The following is a 26167-nucleotide window of genomic DNA, read 5'->3' on the forward strand; positions in this document are numbered from 1 at the left end:
CCTGTTAAAATGATGGAGGATGGGGCACCTGGGCAGCTCAGTCAGTTAAGCACCTGCCTTCAGCTCAGGTCATGATCCTGGGGTCAGATCGGAGTTGCCTGTCGGGCTCCCTGCTCCTGCTTCTCCCTCTGCCTCTGCTGTTCCTCCTGCTTGTGTTCTCGCTCTCATAAATAAATACTTAAAAAAAAATAGAATAAAATGATGGAGGACTTGATTCTATGTTTGTAGTTCTGATGAGACAGAACCGAGCCTAGAGATCCCTGCTTTTATTTCAGAGTCTAAGAAAGTTGTAGATTCATGACAACTGACTTGGTGTGATGATGGGCTGTCCATACGGCTGGCACTGTGCTAAGCACCGACATGGACCGTCACATCTAATCTTAAAGGAACCTCACTGGCACCACTGAAAGTGCCATTTCACAGATGAGGACACTGAGGCTCACTTAGATGAATTACGTTGGTCAGAGTCACAGAGGTAGTAACTGAAAGGGGCAGGGTTTGAGCCCCAGGTCAGGGTTGATCATTAGACACCACCTCAGGGGCTATAAGCCCATAGACTTGAGGTCTGGGCAGGTCACTGGGATGGGTGGCTGGAGAGGTCACACTGAGCATGATTTGCTGAGGAGCATGATTGCTCCGTCCATCTGTAGGGTGGAGGTCATCACAAACCACCAGGTGACTCAGGCCAGGCCAGAATGGGGGCCCAGTGTTGCCAGATTGGAGTTTTTAAGAGATAACCAACCATTCTGTTTTTATGTGTAATCTCCTGTTTGGGATATGGGTTCAGTGTTTTAAAAACACCGGGTAGGCTGGATCAAAGCCTAGATGGGCACCAATCTGCAACCCGCACCATGCTGTACTGTGCACTGTCCAATTCTTACCTGTGACTCGCACTCTTGTCTGTAAAGGTCTAGGGCTACGTACCTGCACAATCTCTAGCATTTCTGCCTTGCTGATGTAGCCATTTCCATCCAGGTCATACATGCTGAAGGCCCATTTCAGCTTCTGCTCCAGCTTCCCCCTCGATGTCACACTCAGGGCTATGATGAATTCTCTAAAGTCTATTGTCCCGTCTCCATTAGCATCGAAGGTGCGGAAGACGTGCTCTGCAAATTTGGAAGCATCCCCGTAAGGGAAAAAGTTCCCGTAAATTTTCTTAAACTCTTCCATTGACAAATGTCCACTGGGGCAGTCTCTCAAGAAGCCTTTATACCATTCCTGGATCTCGTGCTCTGTAAAGTCTGTGCTTTCCAGCAAATCCTGCATGACCTCTGGGCGCAGCTTGCTGTTCTGTTTCCCCATCCTGGCAGCGAGAATTCAGCTGCAGACAGAGAAGAATATGTATCATTTTTAAACCTGTTGTTTAGAAGCACACTTTATCATTTGTGATTGTTCCTTTGGGGAAAAAAAATAAACTCTTTTAGTCCACAACACTGTCTGGTTTTCCAACTCAGTCAAACAAAATGTTAGAAAGACAGGCAGTCAGAAGATGCAGAGCAGGGACGCCTGGGTGGCTCAGTGGTTGAGCATCTGCCTTTGGCTCAGGGTGTGATCTCGGGGTCCCAGGATCGAGTCCCAGAGTCGGGCTCCCTGCATGGAGCCTGCTTCTCCGTCTGCCTGTGTCTCTGCCTCTCTCTGTGTCTCTCATGAATAAATAAATAAAATCTTTAATAATAATAAAAAAAGGAGATGCAGAGCAGAAATACCACCGACTAGAAAATTGATACTTCTTTTGTACGGAGCCATGCGAATACAAGAGACTCGCGATGAAATAGAGGGAGAAAAGGAGGGAGGGGGACAGACAGAGACAAGAGACAGAGAAGTTGACTACTTAGCTCTGCCTTTTCTATTGGCATGAGGTCTAGCCTCACGTTAAGACATCTGAGGCTCTAACATCTAGTCCAAATATTAGCAGGGAGAATTTAAGGGGAACTCAGAGAGACAGAGGCAAAAGAGGTAATTTATGTTTTATTGCTTGAATGTTCCCAAGGAAAGTGCTGCTTTGGTACCTTCTGAATATTATAAAACAGATATGAGTAAGGAAAATACAAATCTATCTAATAGGATTAAATGCTACCAAGCTAGATGGGTTGTATAAATTCACAAGGTCAATTCACTGTCAACATTGGGTTCAGATGGTAAACATGAAGCTTCATAAACTGTTTATGTGTATGTTTATGGAAGAGGCCAAACTTTCCTTTTTAAATACAATTAGCTTCATATTTTCTTATTATAACAGTAGTACACATCTATAGTAAAATAGTAAAACATCACAGCAATGCATAAAGAAAAACGTTAGCATCATTTCAAATCATAACACTTAGAGATAACCCTGCTAGCATTTTGGTGTGTGTCCTAAGTTTTTTTATATGTGTGCTTATATAGATATGTTATTAACAAATGTTTAAGTACATTTACATTTCAAAAAACAAGAATATATTCACTTTTGTTACCTATTTTTAAACTTAACATAGTACGGGGAACAAAGGCAACTCTTGTCTTGTTAGGTGAGAAAAAACCCCTAGAAATATCATCTTCTTATTTACAGAGCCACTCACCATTAATTGAGCACTATGCAGCAGGCATGTGTCTGGTACTATGGATGCAAAGAGTGAGATGTGGCCCCTCCTTCTTCGGGGGCACCCAGCTGTGTAAGTTCAGAAGTGGTGGTGACCATGAGGGGATAGTGCAATAGATATTCAATTCATGGTTGTTAGGGGAATGGTGGTATGATGAGAGAACATGGAGAGGACACCCAAGCCAAAAGGGGGCATAGATGCTATCACAAAAGCCGTCTTGGAGGAGGTGATATCTGAACTTAGTTCCTATTTCCAAAGTCTTATGATTTAAGCACGGTCAAGGTGAGCCACTTCTCATAAAGGGGCTCTGCACTTGTATTTTGCATTTTTCCTATATTGGAAAAAATCCTGTAAGTAAAGCTTGGAAAATCAGAGACTGAAAGACCACACAACCCCATTTTAATCATTATTCCAAATTTTCTTTGAGATTTTCTCTTGTGGTGTTGTTAATGCCTGTCTCCCTCCCTCTGCAGGGTCAGCCCCTTGAGACAGAGTCTCTGTCGGGACTATTTTGTCTCTCTCTGCCCCCAAAAATGACATTTGGTGAGTTAATGAACAAAGGAATGACTGGTAGACAGATGAATCATTACAACATGGAAATCTGTAATAATCTTCCCAGAAAAGGAGTCCTTCGTGACAGTGACGAGCCTCTGGCTATGAAAAGGGTATTTGAGTCACTAAAGCTATCTGATGGTTAAGGCTTGGTCTTGGAATCTCTTTCTTTCCCCCCATTTTACTGAAATGTAATTGACATATAACACTGTATATACCTTTAAGGGGTAAAACATAATGACCCAATACACTGCGGAATGATCACTACAGTAAGTTGAGTTAACATCCATCACCCCTCATAGTTATTAATTTTTTTCTTGTGATGAGAACTTCCAAGTTCTACTCTCTCAGCAACTTTCCAATATGCAATACAGTATTGTTAGCTGTTGTCACCATGCTGTGCATTATAGCTATAGGATTTATTTATCTAATAACTAGAAGATTGTACCTTTGACCCCCCTTACCTGGTTGTCCCCACCGCCTCCCCCCGCCCCCAAGTTTGGGATCTCTTATATTGAATTGCCTGCATACCTGTCTTTTGCCTTCACTAAAAATAAACTCCTAGAGGGCAGTGTTTGCATCTCACACTGCTCAAACTTCTTGCATTATATCCACAGTTCCAGAAATGCCAAGCGATGTTAGTAATTGGAAAAGTTGACACATTTTATCTTCTGAGTTCTGAGCCTGAGACAGAACTGGCTCTGCTCCCGTCCTAGACAGAGACCTGCCAAATTAGTCGGGAGAACAGAGCACCCCTCTACGAGCAGGGCCGGTGGCGCGGGAAGGTCCCCTAAACTGCAGCTCCAAATGAAGCATAATTTCTAAAGTGAACCTTCCAATAACTTTCATTTCCCTCGCAAGTCCCTTTTCTTTTTTCTTTTTTTTTAAAGATTTTATTTATTTGTTCATGAGAAACAGAGAGAGGCACAGACACAGACACAAGCAGGCTCCAGCAGGAGCCCGATGTGGGACTCGATCCCAGGTCTCCAGGATCAGGCCCCGGGCTGAAGGCAGCGCTAAACCGCTAAACCGCTGAGCCACCCCAGAGGCCCGGGTGTCCTTTTCTTTCTGGAGGGAGAAAAGCAAAGTTAGAGAGGCTGGTTTGTATTAGAATTTTAAAACTGTCATTCAGTTGCTAAGTTGGCAATTTGCCGGAGGCAAGAATTCAGAACCGTGAGGTAATACATATACATGGGCTTACAGAGCTCCGAAACATTTGTATGAAATTCACAAGTAATTTCGGGTTTTCCTTTTTGGGGGTTCTGTAAAGTACAGCTCTTTGGTGTGGTGTTCAATCAAATCACCATTCCTATACTTTGGTTCTGTGCAAATCACCGTGTGCCCAGTCTTAGGAAGAAAATGCCATTTTGATATTTAAATCTACCCTCTTAAAGAATGATTTCTTTTTCTGGGCCTATAAACCACTGTTTCTTCAAAGCTAAACTTAAGTTCCTTCCCCAATGTTTAAAAAGTGCTTCTCACTTATTAGCTGTTTTTGCACTAGAAACAAATTGCCTCAACATTTTGGCTAAGTCTCCCACTGAGACTGATCTGTGTGTAGCTATTTTTCAGTAAACAGTAATTAAACCACTTTTACAAATTCATTAGCACAGAAAGGCCATAACACAAACGAGGCAGAAGAGCATGGAATTAGTTTTTTCGGAAGCCGTGTTTGCAATCTAGTCCAGAATTTGTTTCAGTAGATAACTACAAATACTCTCCCAAGGATGATGTCTGAACTTGAGAAAACCATCTGGACTTGGTCAGACTGTACAACAGAAATCTCGGGGAACATATGATAGCGTTTCTCTCCCTGGGGGTGAAGGGGAAAGAAAGAGGAATGCCTGACAATACCTTTTTCTTTTGGAAGACAGGGATTTCTGCCTGTTTGAGTTGAAGAGAGGACAAAAATACCGTCGGGGAAATGCTGCATTAATTAGCAGCCCAGAAAAAATCATCTGGAGACAGAAGTTGCCTGTCAGGTCAAATCCTTTTCATTACTCCATTTGGCTATTAAAACATTAACTTTGTGCTAGTAGAACATAGCAGGGGGAAAAACTCAGGCCATGGAATAAAAGTGCTTGGGTTCAAAGCCTGGCTGAATTGCTGATTAGCTCTGGGTAGTAAGTCACTTAACTTTTTGGTGCACTTCGGTTTTCTCATCTGTAAAATGGGTTCAGTGGTGTGAGTTTGTATCTCACTGATTTGATGTGAGAATTAAATGGGACAGTCATATAATTAAGCTCCTGCATTGAGCCCGGGCCAGCTGCTGTGGTTAATGAAAACCACATCTTGTCATTGATGGCCTTTCATCCATTATTCTATTGAAACTTCACAACCCCCCTGAGTGATAGGACAGCTTCCTCCATTTTTATAAGCTAAGAAATGAAAACTCGGCCCAAGCAACTTATCCTAAGTCACCCAGCCTGGGAATAAGACGGCCAAATGCTAAGTTCTGTTTGTGGTTGACTGTCCACTGGCTTTATCACTATGCCCTACTAACTCCATGGAGGAAGCCCAGACAGAAATTAAGACAACAGTTCCATAAAAAGTCAAAGAGAAGTAGTTAAGAAAGAGGAGGCAATCTCCTATTAGCACTCATTCATTTCACAAATAGGTGCTGAGTGTCTCCTAGGAGGAAGGCATGGCCCTAGGCACTGGGGGATTCATCAGGGAACAGACAAAACCCTAGTTCTTGTGGAACTTACAGTCTAGTGGCAAGAGACATCCCAAAAGCAAGATACATAAGGGACATGCTAGACAGAGTAGTTCCAAGGAGAAAAGTAAAGAAGGAAGGGGATTGGGGAATGCCAGGGGTGGGTGTCAAAATTTTAACTAAGAAGCCAGGGAAGGCCCCATTAAAAAAGTCACATTTGGAAAGGAAGAGAAGAGGTGAAGGAGGTAGCCGTGGAGATGACTGGGAGAAGGCTGTCCCAGGCAGAGAAAATAGCAACTGAGAAGGGTCTGGACAGCGAGCAGGTTGAGTGTCAAGGATGAGACTGGAATGGAGGGCAGGAAGGAAGGCAGATGAGAGCAGAATAGTAACAAGGGCCAGGTGACAGGTGACCCATGGGTGACAGTAAGGGCTGTGGCTTCCACTCTGATGAGATGGAGCCATTGCAGGATTTTGGTTTATATTCTAACAGGACCTCTCTGGCTGCCTTGTTGAGAGTAAACTAAAGGAGGCAGAGAGACAGCTAGGAAGCCACTTCAAGGACCCAGACAGGAGCCAATGGTGGCCGGAACCAGGGTGGTGGCAGCAGAGAAGGTGAGAAGTGGCTGGATTCTGGACACAGCTTAAAGGGAGACTCAATAGGATTGGTTGATGGTTTGTGAACAGAGAATGGTCCAGCATAACTCCAAGGTTCTGGCCTAAGCAACTGTAAGGATGAAATTGACCCTGAAATGGGGAAATGCAGAGGCAGGGCTTTGGGGCGAGGCAGGGGCATGGCTCTCTGTGCTTCTGCGCAGGTATTCATTCTGAGATGCCCAGCATATACCCAGTTGGAGATGTCAAGTAGGTAGCCAGATGGACAAAGTCTGGAGTTAGAAGAAGAGGTCCAGGGAGGGAATAAATGTGGGAATCCTCAGCATGCAGGTGGTATCTATAGCCAAAGACTGGATTACAGCCTCAAGTCAGTGATGGTGGGTAAACGAGAAAAGAGGAGGGAGAAAAGAGGAGGGGTGAGCCCTTAGCCATCTGACCTGTAGACTTGGGGAGAAGGAGGAGCTGATAAGGGAGAACGGGAAGGAGGCCAGCGGGGCGGCAGGAAAGCACAAGACTGACTCGGCCTGCTTTGCTGCTGTGTCCTCCCTGCCCAGCTCAGGGAGGCCCTGGAAGGCATTCAGTGCAGGACAGAAGAACCGTGGCTCCTGGTTCCCACTCCCAGTGCCCTCGGCCTGCCCTGCATCTGTGGAGGATGCCATCTGCTGCCCAGTCGCCCACGCCAGAGCCCTAGGACTCCTTGGTCATTTCTTTTGCTTTTGTCCATTGACTTCTCAGCATCTCCATCGTCACCACCTCAGTCCAGACTGCCATCATCTCCATCCCATATTCCAGATCACTCTCTTGGGTGGGATGTCCCTCTTCCCCTGATCTCCCCTCTCCCTACCCCCATCCGGGCCTCAGTCTCTTCCCTACCACACCCTAGAGTGACCTTTTAAAAACACACAACAGACTATGTCACTCCTCTGTGTAAAGCTCTAGGAGGGGGCTTCCTAACACACTTAGAATGAAATCCAGACTTCCTCCATGGGCCTCAGGGTTCTGTAGGAGCCACCCTGGGCCACCTCTGACTCATCCCTTGGTCTCCTGTGCCCAGGTCCCCTGGGCTCCCTCCCACATGGCCCATCTCTTACCTCTCAGGGCTTTTGCTTCAGAGCCTTGAAAAAGACTTTTAGGTAGTAAATATATCTCAGCCTTCTAGTTTATATGCCTATATACATAAATCTTAAATATAGATAAGATATCTAAAAATACGTATGTTTACTAAATATACATAAAATCTTTATCATATATCTTATAAATGTATAACTATTTTTATGACTATAAATATTTATATATATTACTTTTGGCTGAATCTGCTGCATTTCATTAAGTGAAGTGCATGCCAACTCTGTAAGACATCGGCATTCTGTTATTCAGTAGTTTACTCTGGGATGGACGATGTGGAATTTCCCAACTTATTTTGGGTCACATCCAGTCTCCCAGGATCCAAAACATAAATCTGGGGTTAATACTGACCACAGATGAGAAAGGAAAAATATACAAGATGGGAAGACATCAAACCACCAGCAAAGAACCATGACCAGGAATCTATAAAGCTAACTTTCCACTTAAAATGAAGAGAAAAAAAGGAATAGCTCTTAAAAATGATGCCATGGGGAAAGGAAATGGTGAGTAGTGGACACTTTTCTGGAATATAGGTGCTCCCTTCTTTATATCTTGGATCTGTGGAGTGAAAGATGTGGGGTACTTTGTTTCTGTATCCTCATCTGGTTCTACAAATTCTGTGAGTTAATTCTTGAGAGCCCAGAGTTAGATTTTCTAAGGGAAAGTCTCACTTACCCTTGGAAAGCCTGGTTTACTTCAGAGAAGTCTCAATGCAAACTGCACTGAGGGTTCCTATAATGGGGTTTGCAAGATGCTAGTAGGTGAAGTCAGGTTGAGCGACAACAAGGATCACAGACCCCGCAGTGATTCCAGAAAGAGACCAGGTTGATTAAAGTCTGTGCCTATCTGGGACATGTAACCTTATCCTCTAAGAGTTGCTCTGAATTTTTGACCAATGGAATGTCTACATTATGAAAACACAACCAGAAAAAAGTTTCCTAAAATGTAAGGAAGGAAACAATAAAAATTATAGATGAATGGGAACAAGTGTTCATTTACTATGACATCAGATATTGTATCCATCTGAATTTTGTAGGTGGCTAAAATCCAGCAAATTAATTTCTAGGTCAGTTGTCCTTGATTTTCACTGGAAAAAAAGAGACTACAGAAAAATCTGAAGAGCACACTGCTCCAGAAATTTCTCTTCAGTGGAACTTGTTTCTTAGTGGGAGTATAAAAGAGAACCTATATATAAATTGATATATTTAGATATAGTGGACAAGTTAGGAAATAAAGTAGTGGCGCATTAAAGGAAGGATTAAAATATTAAAGAGGGAGAAATGAAGTTATATAACAATTTCACTAACGTCATTTCATCTTGCCCAAAGAATATTCTCTCCTCTGGCCTCTGGTAAGAGTAGCTGAGACCTATGTCCTACAGCCTCATGGAAATCACAAAGGTGGCTTTGCTGACATTGCCTGAAGAATGGTCACCCTCCAAGGCTGTCCCAAGGCCACTCCATGCAGGGAAGCCTTCTTCCCCATGAGGATGGGCAGGCCGACCCACACCTGTGACTGCTGGTCACACACCTGGCGCTTGGTCCCCTTGCAGACAGGTAACAGGGTTTGAGATGAGAATCAAACTGGTACAAAGATGCAGTGAGCGGGAGGCTCACTAGAGACAGCCTTGTGCTTCTTGCTGCCTTCCCCAGGCTGTGTGATAAAGTCCAGGAAACACAGCTGGTCTTCTCCTGGTAAGCAGGGCTTACGGTCTCTGAATTATCTGGGCTCTTGTTGCATAGACTCTGCATTTCAGACTGCAGAGGGCCTGGTCTTGGGCTCTTTTCCAAGTTCTGTTTTCCATTATTACTGCCAGTAAAACATATTTCTGATAGAATCTGAATAGAACATTATTTAACAACACCCCCTCCCCAAAATGGAAATATCATTTTTGGTTTTGCTGTTTACTGAAGTAATACATCATTACTGTAAAAAATATAATAAGGGGATATAGAAACTGGAACGTGAACACTCTCGCTGTGATCCAGTCTGACTCTATAGAAGATAACCACTATTGACAATTTTAATTTATATATGTCCTCTTAGACATGTAAATGCATATAAATGAAATCTGTACACCCCAACCACAAATGGGATCACACCATCCTATTCTATGACCTTTATTTTCCTTGAAAGGTATACTGTGGCTATCCTCCCACATTATAGATAATGGATGTATCTCGTCTTTTTATTTTTTTATTATTTTTAAAAAAGATTTTATTTATTTATTCATGAGACACACACACAGCACGCGGGACAGAGACACAGGTAGAGGGAGAAGCAGGCTCCATGCAAGGAGCCCAACGTGGGACTTGATCCTGTGTCTCTAGGATCAGGCCCCAGGCCGAAGGCAGCACTAAACCACTGAGCCACCCACGCTGCCCCATATCTCATCTTTTTAAACTGCTGAGTTTTCACTGATTGATTGATTCAATGGACAGTATGGAGCCCCGCCCTCGAGGCCCGCCCCGAATTAGGTACCTGACAGAGTGGTCACTGATGTGAGGCTTAGAGCCCTTTGGCATTCCACTGCATGATATTAGTTTAATTAATCCCTCCTGATGGACAGGTAGGTTGATTCTGCCTTTTTTTTTTTTTTTTTCACTTGGCATGTATCTTAGTCCTGGTTCTCGGATTCCCTCGGGAATATGTATTGCAAAGAGGTTCTTATGTTTTATAGAAGTACCATGATCTTTAGACCCGCCCTTAGAAATTCTCCAACAAGCCATTTTCCTCTGGAGACTTTCCATCCTCACCACGCATTTTGCCTGAGTTTACACACCAGCTAGGATCAGACTTGAATAAGCATTGGGATTGGATTTGGGATTCCACCCCAGTCCCTCTGGCCTTCCTGTGTTACAGGCACATGTGTGTGAGGTTAGCCTTTACTATTTCTAGCATAGGAGGGCACCCTATGGAAAAAGAGCCATAGGAGGGCTCTTTCAAGAGTACATGACTATGAGCATAGAAATGCCCCCTCTCTTGTTTTGGCCTAAAGAGATCTTTTGTCCAAACAGCACCCTAAGTGCTCTGTTTCTTGACGCTCCTCTCTTGACTTTCATTCACGTCCAGCTAATGGCAGACTCCCCACTCCCTCCTGGGTGGCCAACAATTCACTTACATTGTATGCTTAACATGCCCTTAAGTAAGTGGACAGGGCCCATATTAAATGGTCACCTTTCAGGCCTGCAGAAACTACAAAGCTGTCTCAAAGAAAGAAATTGTTGGCGTGCCTGAAGTTGAGGGCTTGCAGATGTTCCCTTGCCATTAGACTTGCCTGTCTGGGCTGTCTCAGGGTCAGGTGCCAGGTCAGTACCTGCCACAGTCGTGGAAAGGGGGGACCTCTGGGAGTCCTCGATACGCCTCCAGAGCTGTCATAGGCTAAGACTCTACCATGGCCAACTTCTGGGGAATTCTGATCGCCACAGATGTCTACTTAACTAAAGGCACTAAATATTATCTTATTTAGAAGACAGGAATTATTACTTTGGGTTTTGATAAAACAATGAAGCAAAACAGTGAGTCATCATAGGCTGAGGAAGACAAATAGGTCAACTACAGGGATCCAAGCCTCACCACGTAACCAGTAGCCAGAAGTACCAGAGGAGCTCTACTCCTTGTTTTTAGACATCCTCTGGGGGCCACTAATGCATTTAGTTCATTGCTACAAGCCCCTCCACAGAGTCTAAGAATAGTTCATAATTCCTTTTTTAAAAATTTATTCAGCAAACATGTGTTTAATATCTACTGTTTCCTGGCTTAGCATGAATATTCTTATTTTTAAAAATAGTATCCTACATGGGATAGGAAAAGGAAGAGAATCTGGGATTCTGGTTGCAGCTCAAAGCAGTCTCATTAATGTTTTATTTTCACAATTTTGCTTAGAGTTGGTGACAGGGATATTATACCTTGGTTTTACTCTAAGGACAAGGGGTTTAGAGAAGCTAACTTCATGACAAAGTCATGCAGTTTGAGGCTGCAGAGGAGCAGGATCAGAAGCACCATTCCCATACCCAGCCCCTCCACATCCCTGCTCCATCTGCTGTGATGTTTGAAGGGCTGCTTCTGTTGGAAGCTACTAGTCAATCACTTTCCACTCTGGCTAACATGGCTGAAATATGAATATTTTCCATCAAACAAATGTCCAAGTGAGAAGACTAACAAGAAGACTGTGAAGTAGCATCTTTTAAGCTCTTGCACGTTTTGCATCCTGCATCAAACTGTGTGGAAACAGAATTGGACTTGCCAGCGGAGGAACTAAATTGAAGTCTTTATTATAGTACCATGTTATGTGACCTTGAGGAATTCATCTGACTTCTCTCTTGGTCTCACTCTTGTTTGGAAAGTGGGTATAACACCTCTCTCCTAGGGTTGTCTGAAGGACTATATGAGGAAAAGGAGTCCCAGTGAATTGGGAAAAGCTCAACATTGTGTCTTGCATCCAACAGGTGTTCAATACATCCACTATTTATCTAAATGAAATAAGAGTTCAGGGAGTTGTTCACAAAGATGACCTTCCAGATTTGGGAACACTCCCCTCCTTGCTTTAATGGAGAATTAGAAAAACAAGAGCAAAATAGTCACAAGGGAAGAAAATAAGAGAACCACTGATAGATAGCTTCCAACCTGACTCGCTTCCCTGGGATCACTTGCCAAATGTGAAAGGCCATTTGTGAATTTGCATCCAGGACTCCTGTCAGACCCCTGTGGCTGAGTGTTTTCCCCGCATAGATGTTATTATTTTAATCTGAAATTAAGCAAGAGGTCCCATTAGAGAAGCAGATGATGGAGAGCAGGACACTTTCCTTCTCTGGTTTTCTGTCCTGAGGCTGGGAAGGGCTAAGTAGGGTTTGGGCAGAATCAGAGCAGGCTCGGAGGAACCCCATAGAATAGGCCATCCAGCTCTGGGAAGGTACCAGTGCTATAAGGAGGACTCTAATCCAGGGTCTGACCAGATAAGACCGGTGTTTTTAGGACAAATTGAATACATATTAGATACCAGTAACAAACACAGGATATCAGTGATTGACTGAATCAATTCTTCCTTACCTGGGGAGAGAAATGGTTCTTAGTTGTTTTATTAAACCAACTTTTCATAGGAAAATCAGAGGTGACAAACAGAAAATTAACACAAAACCCTTTGTAAACACTGAGGTATTTCCTAATAGTCGGTAGTATAACTGCGACTCTCTCCGTCCCTACTTATTAAATCTTACTTGGCATTCAGATGGAGGTCACTGCTTCCCCCATTCAGCTGTCCTTCCTCTTCCAAGTGAGCATTAAGCATATTCATGGAGTTTTGTTGGTGTGTCTTTATACCATTCTGAGAAAGACACCAGTGTATGGAAGATGCTCAAGAAATGATGGCTTCCTTCTGCTGAGCCTATTTCCCATTGACCCCTGCTTTTCACTTTTAAGAATCCCCTGAAGCAGAGGACAGCTGGGATATTTATATATTTTGGTGCCAGGTGAATAGCAAGGTGGTTGGCAAATATTCCTCGTGATTTTTCAGTTGGTAGTAACCAAAGCTACTGCGTATAGACTTTTTCTCAGTGAATCTTTCTTCTACTAAGTCTATCTGGGGAGCTGATATCTTTTTTGTCCAGGGTCAGAGTGGACCCTATAATACCCAGAAATGGTATTAGGTTTGGCTTTCTCCTTACACTTTGTTTTACCTAGGAAACCGAGTGGTCTCAGGATTTTTTGGATGGTAGTATGATCACTATAAGCTAATTAAAGAAAAGACAAAGTCCCCCAGAATAGAAGACACTCACTGGGGCTGATCTCCTTTCGCAAGAGGGGTGACAAAGCACATGGGTGTTAGAATCAGAGAGGCCTCAGAGCTAATCCTGGTTACAAGACATACTAGTCATATGGCCCTTAGGGACTTATGCTTCCTCATGTATAACTCTCCTTAATTGTAAATTGGGGTTTTTGTCAGGATCAAGTGAGAAGATGAAGCAGAGTCTGGCAGAATAAGCACGTAGGAATACTTCTCCTCCTCCTCCTCCATCATCGTGACCTTCATCATGTTATTGTTTCTCTGACCTTCTATCTTTAGCCTTCTATCTTTAAATTCCTTCCCTCCATTTCAGCTGCCTTGATCTTTTTCCTTTAACACACAAGGCACGTCCCCTCATTAGCATTTTGCACACGCTGTTTTCCTGGCTTCGGATGTCCTTGTTTTCCTGAATCTACATGGCTCAAGTGTTTCCCATATTCTCATGGCTTACGTGCCACCACTCTATTACATCCCTATAGCTTGAATGCCTCCCTTTATATCCTCATGGTTCAAATCTCCTCCCACCCCCCATCATATCCTCATGCCTCACTCTTCACCTGCTTCAGATCAACTCCAATGTCACGTTCTCAGGGGTACCCTTCCTTATCTCCCAGTAACAATTTTATTTATTTATTTATTTATTTATTTATTTATTTATTTATTTATTTTTAAAGATTTTATTTATCTATTCATGAGAGACACAGAGAGGCAAAGACACAGGCAGAGGGAGAAGCAAGCTCCTTATAGGGAGCCCGATGTAGGACTCGATCCCAGGACCCCAGGATCACGACCTCTTCCTGCATGAGTTTATAGGGCTTTCACATAACCTATTTCAGTAGATCCTTGGAATATTGTAAAAGAAGGGTCAAGAATAATTGTTACTTATTAAGGAAATTGAAGGTGAAGATTTAAAGGTTTTCCCCAGGTTACATGGCTGCTAAGGGTCAAAGGTGGAAGTAGAACACAGATCTTCATCCGCTCAGCAGTGCCTCACAGTAAAAAACAGAGCAAAGCCACACGGGGAATGTTGCCAAGTGTATGAGGGTGTGTGTATGTTTTTGTGCTTAAGCAGAGCCTTTCTGTCTAGCTATTTATACGCTGGCTATTTCCACCTCTTATTAAGAAAAAATGAAAATGAAAGCTTAATTTGAAAAGGGAGAAGGTGAAAATACCTCTGCAAAGTGAACTAAATACAAAAAATCTAAACAAAGGATCCTCCCCATCTCTCAAAGAGATGGTGTGCAACTCTGTGTACAGTTTCTGTGTCTAAACAGCCAATCACTTCCTTTTCATGGCCACATGTTCCTGGGTGGGTTCACTCACTTATCAGCCTGTACACCTATCTACCCCCTTCCCAGCAGGAACCACCTAACATTTTTCCTGCTCCTTCTAAATTCCAGCGGGAGCAGTTCATTTCTATTGAGTTGCCTTTATCTTTTCTTGTCTTTATGTTACAGCAAACACCAAAAACACTGTAGTGATTTCCTGGCATCTCACTAGCTGGTTTAGGGTCAGCTGGAGCAATATCAGATGGTCTCTACACCCTGCTAATGTGGCAAGCAGCGGAGGCATCCTGCATTCTGTGTCCCTAGGCACATACACAGGACCCCACTCAAGGTACTTGTGCTGCTGAACCACAAAATTTACCAACTTCATTAGAAGAGATTGTAAAGAAAATTACATCCTATCTTTTCCTGAAAAATGCAATTTTTGGCCTTTTTCTATTTAATCTTACAGTACCAAAGGGCTTATTAATATACGTAACTTAGTCGTTGTGGTGTCAGCAAATATGCCCCAGTATGGAGCTACAGATATGAACTAAGGAGAGGAGACTTTCAGACTGTACATTTATCACGTGTAACTAGTAAACACCTTAAGTTTATGAAACAGGCATATAGTATGTACTCAGAAACACCAGTATAATTATACTCTAAGTAACTAGAACTGACAACCTAAGTCTTTCTCATTGCTGGCAGATCCAAAGATTAAAATATGCTTACTCCTATTGTAAAACTTGGACTTTATGGAAAAATGACTATAGAAAAAATAATAATAATAACAATCTGAAATGTATCCAGATAGTTTCATTGAGAAAAAAGCAATAAAGAAGTGTTGTATTATATGTAACTATTCTATGTGAATAATGGTGAAGATAAATTTGCCAAGACTTCTCTTTCCCTTCATTCATGAATTACAATATACAACAAAGTATGAAACGATAACAGAATATTATTCAAATCCTTTCACTGATTTCTTTAAGAGCAGCATTTTCCATTATAAGAAAATTATGCAAAAAATAGGGCAGAAAGTAATAATATAAGAACATAGAAGCATAGTGAAGGCACTAGAATTGATACACTTCCATGATCAAAACTGAATTGGATTAATTTTTGCATAAAAGCCAAAAACAAAAATTTTAAAATCTGAATTTTAACCATGGTATGAATGTACTTTAAATAATTTCTTTCCTTTAGATCACAGGAACTTTACATATGCATTAAAAGGTGTACCTTTACTTTCTTTTTAAAGATTTTATTTATTTATTCATGAGAGACAGGGGAGAGAGAATGAGAGAGAGAGAGAGAGAGAGAGAGAGAGAGAGGCAGAGACACAGGCAGAGGGAGAAGCAGCCTCATGCAGGGAGCCTGATGCGGGACTTGATCCCAGGTCTCCAGGATTACACCCTGGGCAGAAGGCGGCACTAAACCGCTAAGCCACCTGGGCTTAGGGACCCAAAAAGGTACCCCAAAAGGTGTACCTTTAAATGTTTAAATCTGTCCCCCCCAAATAGGATAAAATATAGGATTGAAAAGTTAGAACAAATACCATTCCTGGAGTGAAATTGTGTGCTATAACATACAGAAGAAGGTTGGAGCAGTGTCTTCATTCCAGGAGATCCCCTTTCCCTTTGGATGATTTCACAAGAATTTCCTAAGAATGTGTTGTGTACCTATGGTGGTGCAAGATATTACAATGGATTCAAAGAACAGATGGATTCAAGTGGAATGGAATGGCAAGGCAAACAAGTCAGCTGGTAAGCCAGATAGAGCATTGTTTCACATTACAGACATGGTCTCTACAGTCAAGGAACATGATCTAGGCAAGGCAATGATGTGCTGCACATGAAACATTGAGAGTAGGAGTTCTTTTCACTATGACATTGGGTTCAGGGGTAGTTAGAATGATTGAATTTTGTGTATAATCCTAATTTATTATTATTATTATTATTATTATTATTAAAGATTTTATTCACCTATTCATGAGAGACAGAGAGAGAGAGAGAGAGAAAGAGGCAGAGACACAGGCAGAGGGAGAAGCAGGCCCCATGCAGGAAGCCTGACGAGGGACTCGATCCCGGGACCCCAGGATCACACCCTGAGCCAAAGGCAGATGCTCAATGGCTGAGCCACCCAAGCGCCCCTAATCCTATTCATTAAAAAAGGTAAAGGTGGCTTTACAGTCACAAGGGAATAAACCAGTGCACCAGGTGAGTACAAAGAGAAAGTGATGCTTCTCTCTTAAAACTTCCCTGCCCCTCATTCCTCAGACTCTCGGAAAAACAAACAAACAAACAAACAAACAAACAAACCATGGAGCTGTGAGTGACACTACAAATTCTGAGCCTGTTTTCATTAGTTATAGATGCCAGAAGAAATAGGATGACAACAAACCAACCTCTTCATAGATTTATGAGGACATGATATCAGACCTGAATTATAAAAACATCCTGAGGATGAAGTTTGCAGTGTAGTTCTGAATATAGCCTGCCATGATCAAATTTTGTGTGAAACCTGTTCCTCTCTCCTTGGGTAAGAACTGCAAAAAGGGTGAACAAAGATCCCCCCAGTACTTGGAACAACAGCAGTAAAGGGGAAAGGATTCCTTTGGGCCACAATATTGGACAGGAAATCACAGAGGTGGTTTAGAGTCCTGGAGGTGTGCCCTCACCTAACTCCTGAGAGAAGGTGGAATATTCTAAAATACGAAGAACACATGGCACTGACTTAGAGGAAGTTCCCTGTGTGACTTCCAAGGAGAAAACCATTTATTGGTGGAGGGATGGAAGACCGATCAAGGTTCAGTCCCTGGGCTATCACCCCATTTCTATCTCTTCTTTTTCCCTCCTCAGCTCTCACCATGCTTGGCATTAGGGGTCCTCATGATCCTCCTCCAGGACTCCAGCCCAATCCCTCTGCATCCATCCAGCCTTCTTTCTGACATCCTCCTTCCACCATGTTCACAATGGAGGCAACATAGCACGGTAGTTGGGAGGATGGTCTTTTTTGGGTAGACCTAGATGGGAACCCCAGCTCACCTCACCGGCAGAATATCCCTCAACCCCACATATTCCCAAAGCAAAAGGAAAAAAAAAAGAGAGAGAAAAAAAACACTTTTAGCTTCTTGAACCTACAGCATTTTAAATGTCTCCATTTCCAAAAAGAATCATGGCTTCACATTTGCATAATTCAAAGTTCACTTGGGTGTTTTTCAGAGTCACAGAAATAGCCTTAAAGTAATACAGGTCTCCATCTAGCAGACAGATAGTGTTTGTGGATTTAAAAAAAAATGTTTTTAAAGCTTTTATTTATTTATTCATGACAGACAGAGAAAGAGAGAGGCAGAGACACAGGCAGCGGGAGAAGCAGGCTCCATGCAGGGAGCCCAACGTGGGACTCGATCCTGGGTCTCCAGGATCACACCCAGGGCCGAAGGCGGCACCGACACCAAACTACTGGGCCACCGGGGCTGCCCGTGTTTGTGGATTTTTAAAAGACTTTTTTTTTTCTTTTAAAGCTCCCCCCCCGCCCCCCAAAAAATTAAAGCTTCTCCCTGTCAAGGTTTAAAGAAATCTACAGTTAGAGTTTCAGGCTGAGCAGGGATCCTGTTTCATTAGTTTATCTACCATAAATCTTCATTGTTTGGGTCAGGCTTGGTCAGAAAAGTATCTGTGAGAATTTTTACTTACCATGTATGTGTATTGTAGTGATGGGACACAGCAAGTGTTTCTTAGCACACATAGGAGATAACATTATCCATGCAGCACCCTGGGTAGGTGGGTGAGGGTGAAAAGGCTCTAGGAGGTGTGAGGGCTCCTGCCACCCGAAGGGAGCGTGTGAGATTTCTTGGTGCCACAGTATAATTATCGTGTAACTTGGGTGTGGTCCCTTTTGCTCCTTTCACCCTGGAGTGTGTGCACCCGTGTGTGTTCTGCATGCCAGGTGTCAATGTAACTGTGCAATAGCATATTGCCAGCTATGTAGCTCTAACTCTGAGTGCTTTTACAGTCTCCTCAGTCAAACTTTTTGGGGTGCCTGGTTGCCTCAGTTGGTGGAGTGTGAGACTCTTGATCTCAGGGTCGTGAGATCAAGCCCCATGTTGGGAACAGAGATTACTTAAATTAAAAAAAAAAATCTAAAAAAAGAAAAACAACAACCAACTTTTCAAAACTGCTGCTTTGTCCTCTGATCTTCAATTTTACCCAGGCTTTTGACTGTTGATTAGAAAGCACTCTTAAAATAATTACATTACCCAGAAATAAGATCATTTGTCTTTTCCTTTTAAAACAATTTTCTTGTTATAGTCACTTCAATTGTTTCTAAATTAAGCCTTATGAATGACCCTGCAGAATGGATGGTTTCCACAAACAGAAATGCTTCCCCCAAAAACCAAGACTTATTACTAGAACTGACCCATCACAGAAATCCCACTCTATTCGCTGAACAGAATTAGCAAGAGGACCACTGAGGCAAGTGTCGCACTTAGGGCCTCGTGGACCTCTTTCGGAGACTACATTTGACAGCAGGAATATTATGGAATAACTGTTAGATCATAGGCCATGTTGGCCAACAGATTGGGGTCCAAATCCTGCTCTGCCACTCAGAGGCTATGCACACTCTCAGGTCCTCAGTTTTGTTACCTGAAAACAGTGAGAACAATGAGTGTGTGTGGTCCATGTGGTTGCTATAAAGGAAACATACATAAAATGCCTTTACGTACACAGAGGAAGGAGGAAAATTTGCCCTCCCTCTGCCTCTATTCAGGTCACTCCTCGGGAAGCACTAATGTCACTGGGTAAGTTTCCAGGTTATAAATTTGCCAAAAGCAAGGATTACTATTTGCTAAAGCCTAGTACATTCCCTCTGCTGCTTGCTTTCACCTGGCTCTAGAGATAAGCAGAAATCTCTGGCACTTTCTCCCTTATGCCCTCTGCTTTCAGGTAGTACAGTGACTCTATCCTCTCCAGCTTAGCCGTGAATGGCGCTAACACTGAAATGTGAGTTGAGAGGGTAGAGGCCTCACATGAGCCTCGAGGCTAAATCATCCACCCCAACCTGATCGGTGGGGACGCCTGCCCTGGTTTTCTGGCTAACGGTAAGAATAACTTTGATTTCCCGAGGTCTGTATGTTTATAGTTCCCAGTGGGAAGAGGAGGGGATTAGCAGAACAGGATTTGGATATTTCCAGGTCTTGGTACAATATCAAGTCACACTACCTCAAGGAATAAAGAATAAAATGGCAGCCAACACACACCAAAAAGAAGCTTCACTCTCCTAACAAAGGCGGTATGCAATCCTCCTCCAAGGTGTTCCCATTCTGGAGACAGAGGCGCTTCCACTTCCTTTTTAAAAATTCCCTTTCCGTGCTAGCAACCAGACAGGGCTCAGCAAGAGCTATCTGTCAGAACCTCAGCCCTTCCTCCTAGGCGTGGATGGTGGAGAGAGAACAGCCTTGCATCTCATCTTTTGCCAGGCGATGAGGCAGGGCTGTCTTTTCTGAGAGGTGTTTGCATTTGGCCCTGGGAAATTTGAACTGTAAAGGTGACATCCTTCCATACAGCAGGCTCTCTTTTTTCAGCTGGGAAGGCAAACTGGGTTTCTTTTTTCATTGGAAATGGATTCAAATGCAGAAATGGCCAGAGTGTCATTACATGTTTTTATGCTCTGTTAAAAACTACACATAGCCAAGGTGGCAACAAAACAAAAGCCCATCAACAGATCAATGGATAAACAAAATATGGTATATACACACCACAGAATATTATTCAGCCTTAATAAAAAATGAAATTCTAATATGCTACATCACGAATGAGCCTCGAAAATATTGTGCTAAGTGGAAGAAGCCAGATATAAAAGGACAAATATTGTGTGAATAGTTAAATTCAGAGAGTTAGAAAGTAAAATAGAGGTTACCAGGGCTAGGAGAAAAGGAGTGAACAAAGAGTTAGTGCTTACTGTGTATATAGAGTTTCTGTTTGAGGTGATGAGAAAGTTCTGCAGATGGATTGTGGGGATGGTTACACAATATTGTGAATGTACTTAATGTCACTGAATTGTGCACTAAAAATGGTTAAAATGGTAAATTTGATGTGATGTATATATTTTACAGGAAGAAAGAAAAAAGAAAGATGAAAGAACTACCCAGTGGTCCTGGGATACCAACTCTAAGAAAGAGAAGGGTCCCAGAATTCTATCCTGACTTCCCAGCATCCACTTGTCACTGGGACAGAGCTTTTCTAAGTGGCCAAGACAAGATCAAAGCCAAAGGAAACAATGCTCTTCACAAAACCTGGCAAAGAGTACTTATTAAAGTAGTCCCATTGACAAAATAATGGACTCCAGGATTGTTTCTGTTCATTCAAGGGGACAGCACACCCCAGAGGCAGGGAGGGGCAGGCAGGAAGGATTCTGCTTTCAATGGCTGCTTGGACCTTTGACCAAAGAGTAACCCAATAAGCCTGTTGTAGTCTCCAGCACATGATTTATGACCATAGATACTATTTATTTCCAAATGAGAACTGTAAATTGTGTAGATGTTTCTGGGGGAAAAAAAAGATGATTTCTGTTAAACAATGGTATTTTTTGGCTACTGTAACTACACAATTTAACTCCCTCACTCCTGCTCATGAAATATTTAAAAAGTTTCTGATTTTATTGTGCCATTATAAACAGATTTCCTCCTAAATGTTTCTAGAATATGTTAATTTCTTTGATCTTCTTAATAATCCTGGTTAAGAATATAACTGGTAAAAATACATATATATATGTAAAATTCTTTTATCCATGAAAAAAAGTAACTGCCGGCTATAATTCAGTAGAGTTAAACAGAAAGAGTAATTTACATCTCCTTTATTCCTAATAACAATTGTAAAAATAAGTAAAATATTCTGGATGTTGTAGTCATGGAGACACTTCTACCTCTGAGGCATAAAACATAATTTGTTGAGGAATGTCTAATAAGACAGAATGAAATCTAACAGAGACAAGGAAACCTAATCAAAGTCTTTAAATTCTAGTTTCTCCTCTTTCAATTTGGATTAATTCCTAACAACTTAGTGCCCAGAAGTAACCGCAATAGAAAGTACCTGGCAAACTTAAAAAGCTTCAGACTAATTAGAACAGAGAAAAGAAATGCACGTGTCAGAAAAAGAAGCAGCAAATAACATGAAATCATCCTGTGTTCTTTCATCTGCAAATAGAGTTGTCTTACAATTTATTTTAACCAAATAAAGTATTTTGATTAGATTCCAACTCTGATGGGCCCTGAAGTGGGGAAGGAAAGCTACATGGTGATTAATAGGTAAATAAGATATAGTCCCTATTCTGTAAGAGCTAGCAGTCTAGTGTACCAACATACAATGAGGGTACAAATGTATACTTACTTATAGGTAATGTAAAATATTCCAGTCATCATGTTAAAAATTAAGAAGAAACAGGTGGAATTAATTTTACTAATATATTTCATGTAGCCAAAATATATTCAAAACATTATCATTTCAACATGTATCAATTTAAAAATTATTAATGAAGCATTTTATATCCCTCTTTTTAAAAAAAAATTATTTATTCACTCACGAGAAACACAGAGAGGGAGGTAGAGACATAGGCAGAGAGAGAAGCAGGCTCCCTGCGGGGAGCCTGATGTGGGACTCGATCCCAGGACCCTGGGATCACAACCTGAGCCAAAGGCAGATGCTCAACCACTGAGCCGCCCAGGTGTCCCTACATCCCTCTTTTTTTGGTCGTTGTTCTAAATCTTTGAAATTCAAAATGTATTTTGTACTGACAACACATCTCAGTTTGGGCCAGGCACATTTCAGATGTTCAATGGCCACATGTGGCCAGTGCTACTGTATCTAACAGAGAAGATAGTGGGAGGTATAGAAAATATTCAAAGAGCTCAGAAGCAAGACCATCCTCATATATAAGGCTATATATAAGAGCCATGCCCTGCTCAGCGGGGAGTTTGCTTCTCCTGCTTCTCCTTCCTGCTCATGCTTTCTCTCTTTCAAATGAATAAATAAAATCTTTTTTTTTTTTAAGAGCCATAAAAAAAAAAAAAAGGAACATCTGGGGCATCTTCAAAGAGGCGGTTGCATCTGAACTGAGTCTTGAGAGTCTTTAAGTTAGGAAATGGTATACTCAGACTTGCATTGCACAAAGAGCTCACTGGTGGCTGAAGGGAAGATCAGATGGTTGGGGGATAGAAGGAATTAACAATCTAGACAAGAGATATTGGGAACCAGGGCAAAGGCAAGGGTGGATTTAAAAGCTATTTTGGAGGCAGAATTAGGAGATGTAGTGACTGACTGGAAATGACAAGGCAGTGTCGAAGATACCGTACGTGGTTACCCAGTAACGATTTGTCTGACCTTCTCTGTTAACAGAAATTTGATTTTGTTCAGGTGTTTTGCACCCTCTGCTATGCCTCGTTTGGTGGTGGGCGGGGGAGAAGACGAAAGGATTCCTAGCCCCAGGAGGGTGTATCTTATCTAGCATAAGCCAATTATAGTAACTTTATTTATCATTGACTGGCTTAGGAAGGAACATGAAATCCAATTTTGGCCAATGAGACTTGTAGATTAGTCTGTAAGGGTAAGGGTGGGATTCCAAGAGGGGCTTCTTAGATCTTAAGAACAGATACAAGGAGGGGGTAATCTCTTTCTGCCTTTAGTGTGAGGTGTGGTGAGGATGTAATGCCTGGAACTACTGCAGCCAGTGTCATCCTGAGCGGAGTCAGACAACATCTGAGAGTGGCAGAGTGGATATACGGACTCTTGATGACATCATTAAACCATGGAATTACCCAACCCTGGAAACGTTCCACAAAATGCTTCTTGTTTTGTGAGAGGATATATGTATGGATTATTTCAGACATGGCGGTCATCCCTTATTTGCCAGTGATAGCATCCTAACAGATAGGAAAAGGGAAGAATTGGACAACGCCTCAACCACTGGTAATAGCTATGTCTTTCCTCTCTTCAGGATGTTAGATAGCATGTGAAACTCTTTCACCTCATAAATCCTCCTGACAGTCCAGGAGGTGTTTAGGCAGAGTCTTGTCTGTTTTCACCGGCACAGCATCATTCTCCCCTATTCTTCCTTTACATTTCCAGTAACTAGTATAGTATTTGGGATAAAAATAATAATAAAAAAAAGATGGCTATAATTTCTTGAGCTTTTTCTATGCGTCAAAAACTGTTAAATGTTTTATATACAAAATTTCATTTACTTCCTCATTTTGTCTCATTTACAGAGCTGACAACAGCTCTGTGGGTGGGGTATTATCATCGCCATTTAACACACGAGGAAACTGAAGCTCAGAGGGGTTTAGTTATAAAATCAAGGTCTCAAAGTTAGTAACTTGAACCCAGGTATGTCTGTCTGTAAAGGTTATATTCTTTGCCACCTTAATACAATAGCACAGAGCAAGTCCCTATGTTTATTGAACAAATGAACTAATTGATTAAATGAAATAAACAGGTGCTCAAAGAGATTAAGTACCTTGCAGAGAGGCACCCAACTAAAGACAGGTCCATGACCTCACACAGGGCTTCTAATCCCAAAGCCATTGTCCTTCCTACCACATTCTGTGACTATCATTTCTGCCCCAGCTTTGTTGAGGTATAGTTGACAACCCAAGGTTATCATTTATGTGGCACTTAGACACTGCTTTGAATGGCTCCTGGCAACTGCTTTGCATAGGAGTCTTTTCTTTACAACCAGATTACCAATTCCTTTGGGCAGCACAGCTTTTCTGTAGCTCTCATAGCAATCAGAATCACGTATTTTTTTCCTAGTTAAGAGCTTGATTTTAAAATCTAGTATCCTTAATATATAGACAAATCTATCATGGTTAGGATGACCATAACTCCTGGTTTGCCTGTAACAGGCTTGGTTTACACCTATTGCCCCAGCTTTATTATTAATAGAGTAATATCAATACTCTGAAAAGTAATCCTGTTTAGACAATAAATTGCATGGTCACCTTAATCCTGGTAAACAAGAGCTTAGTACTTAGTTTGGCCTGTTCAGCTATGCTCTGTCAATCATGCCCAACACAGCTGTTTTTGGATAAAGATTGATCCAACACTCATCAAGTTCATATTCAATACTGGAACACAGAGAGCTTTCATGAACAAAGCCTACCATACCTCATCACTTCTGTCTACCATTTATCCCATATTCTCCTGCCTCTCAAAATCTCTTCTCCTTTGTATCACAGGTTTCCCTTCCAGTAGCTTCTTACTAGCTTGCATCTCACATCCTAAGGCTTGCCAGCAGAAATGGGGTAATAGGTTTGAAAATCAGAGGAATGCATTCTAACCATCCTGTTATTGTCTAGCAGCTCTTTGTGGCTAAAATCTTTTAATCTAAAGATGGACATCCTTTTATAAATAGTAATATAGGAAAAAGCAAACCTTTTCTGGCTAAGCATCTATCTTTTGGCCTCTATGTCATATGTGAATATGTATATGTTCTGGGAAAATGGGGTCACACAATCAACTAGAATATATATATTTTTTAAACCAGCGAAAATGTATCATGGTAGTAACAAGAGATTCCCAACACGTCAATGCCATCGTGACCTTAGCTTAAACTACTTTGAGTTCTGGAATTAATTATGACTGATGAGGTGAGAATAAGAAGCAAAATAATTTTTTTTTTTTTTTGGTTTATTTATTTGAGAGAGAGAAAAAGAGAGCATGAGCAGAAAGGGCAAAGGGAGAGACAGAAAGAAGCAGACTCCGCACTGAGTGCAGAGCCCAACACCAGGCCTGATCCCAGGACCCTGAGATCATGACCTGAGCTGAAACCAGGAGTCAGACATCCAACCAACTATACCACTCAGGTACCCCAAGAAGTAAAATAATTCTTAAACACACTATGCCTATTGAGGTATGTTATCAGAGGGGACCCACCAGAGATTAATTTTTTGTCCGCCTCTCTTTTTAAGTTAAATGGCAAAAATCAGATCTCGATGGCCTCATTTATACATTACATTTATGAGTATAAATGTAGAGCCAGTGGCCTTGCTATCTATGGAGAAGGGTGTTTCAGGATCCTCTGTTCTGACAATTTAATAAAAAAAGCTGGTTCACTACGTTAAAAAAAAAAACCTTGGGAAAGAGATTCCATGAAGTAGCAGATGCTTTAAGAGGCCTTGACTCAGCACATGTGGGATTCACCTGCATCCTAAGAAGTGGCTATACAGGGGAACTCTCTTGGTTGGGACATCCTCTTGCCTGACTTGTCAGCAGGACCAGCTAGGAGTCCCTGCAGGAATAAACAGGCAGTGACTGTCAGATTGCACAAGGCCACTGTGAGACAGTGAGAAGCAAGTATGGGTAGACCAGTGAGACCTTAGCATTTTAGGGTAGGCATGTGGAAGTCAAGGGCCAATTCTGAACTGAATAAGCCCTGGAGATTGTCGAACAATTAAAGGAAGGATCAGATCGAGAGATATATATTGGCTTGCCTGCTTATAGGATATATGGGAATTCTGAAAATTTAACTAAAAAATAAGAGAGATGTTACTTCACATGTACCCCATGCTGTGGGGTACAAGTGAAGTTCCCACCAG

General features: G+C 42.0%; 1 protein-coding gene across 8 annotated transcripts in view; it reads right to left on the reverse strand.

The window, feature by feature from the left end:
* Positions 1-26167, reverse strand: part of NCALD (neurocalcin delta) — a 369475-nt gene that overhangs the window by 18443 nt on the left and 324865 nt on the right. For all 8 annotated transcript variants that reach the window (XM_077846817.1, XM_077846816.1, XM_077846820.1 and 5 more), the window contains one exon: positions 925-1321. In XM_077846817.1, the coding sequence (XP_077702943.1) occupies positions 925-1302 (378 nt within the window). In that variant the 5' untranslated portion in view covers positions 1303-1321. The remainder of the gene's footprint in view (positions 1-924; positions 1322-26167) is intronic.

Source organism: Canis aureus, chromosome 14 (genome assembly GCF_053574225.1).
Source record: "Canis aureus isolate CA01 chromosome 14, VMU_Caureus_v.1.0, whole genome shotgun sequence".
Lineage (NCBI taxonomy): Eukaryota > Metazoa > Chordata > Mammalia > Carnivora > Canidae > Canis > Canis aureus.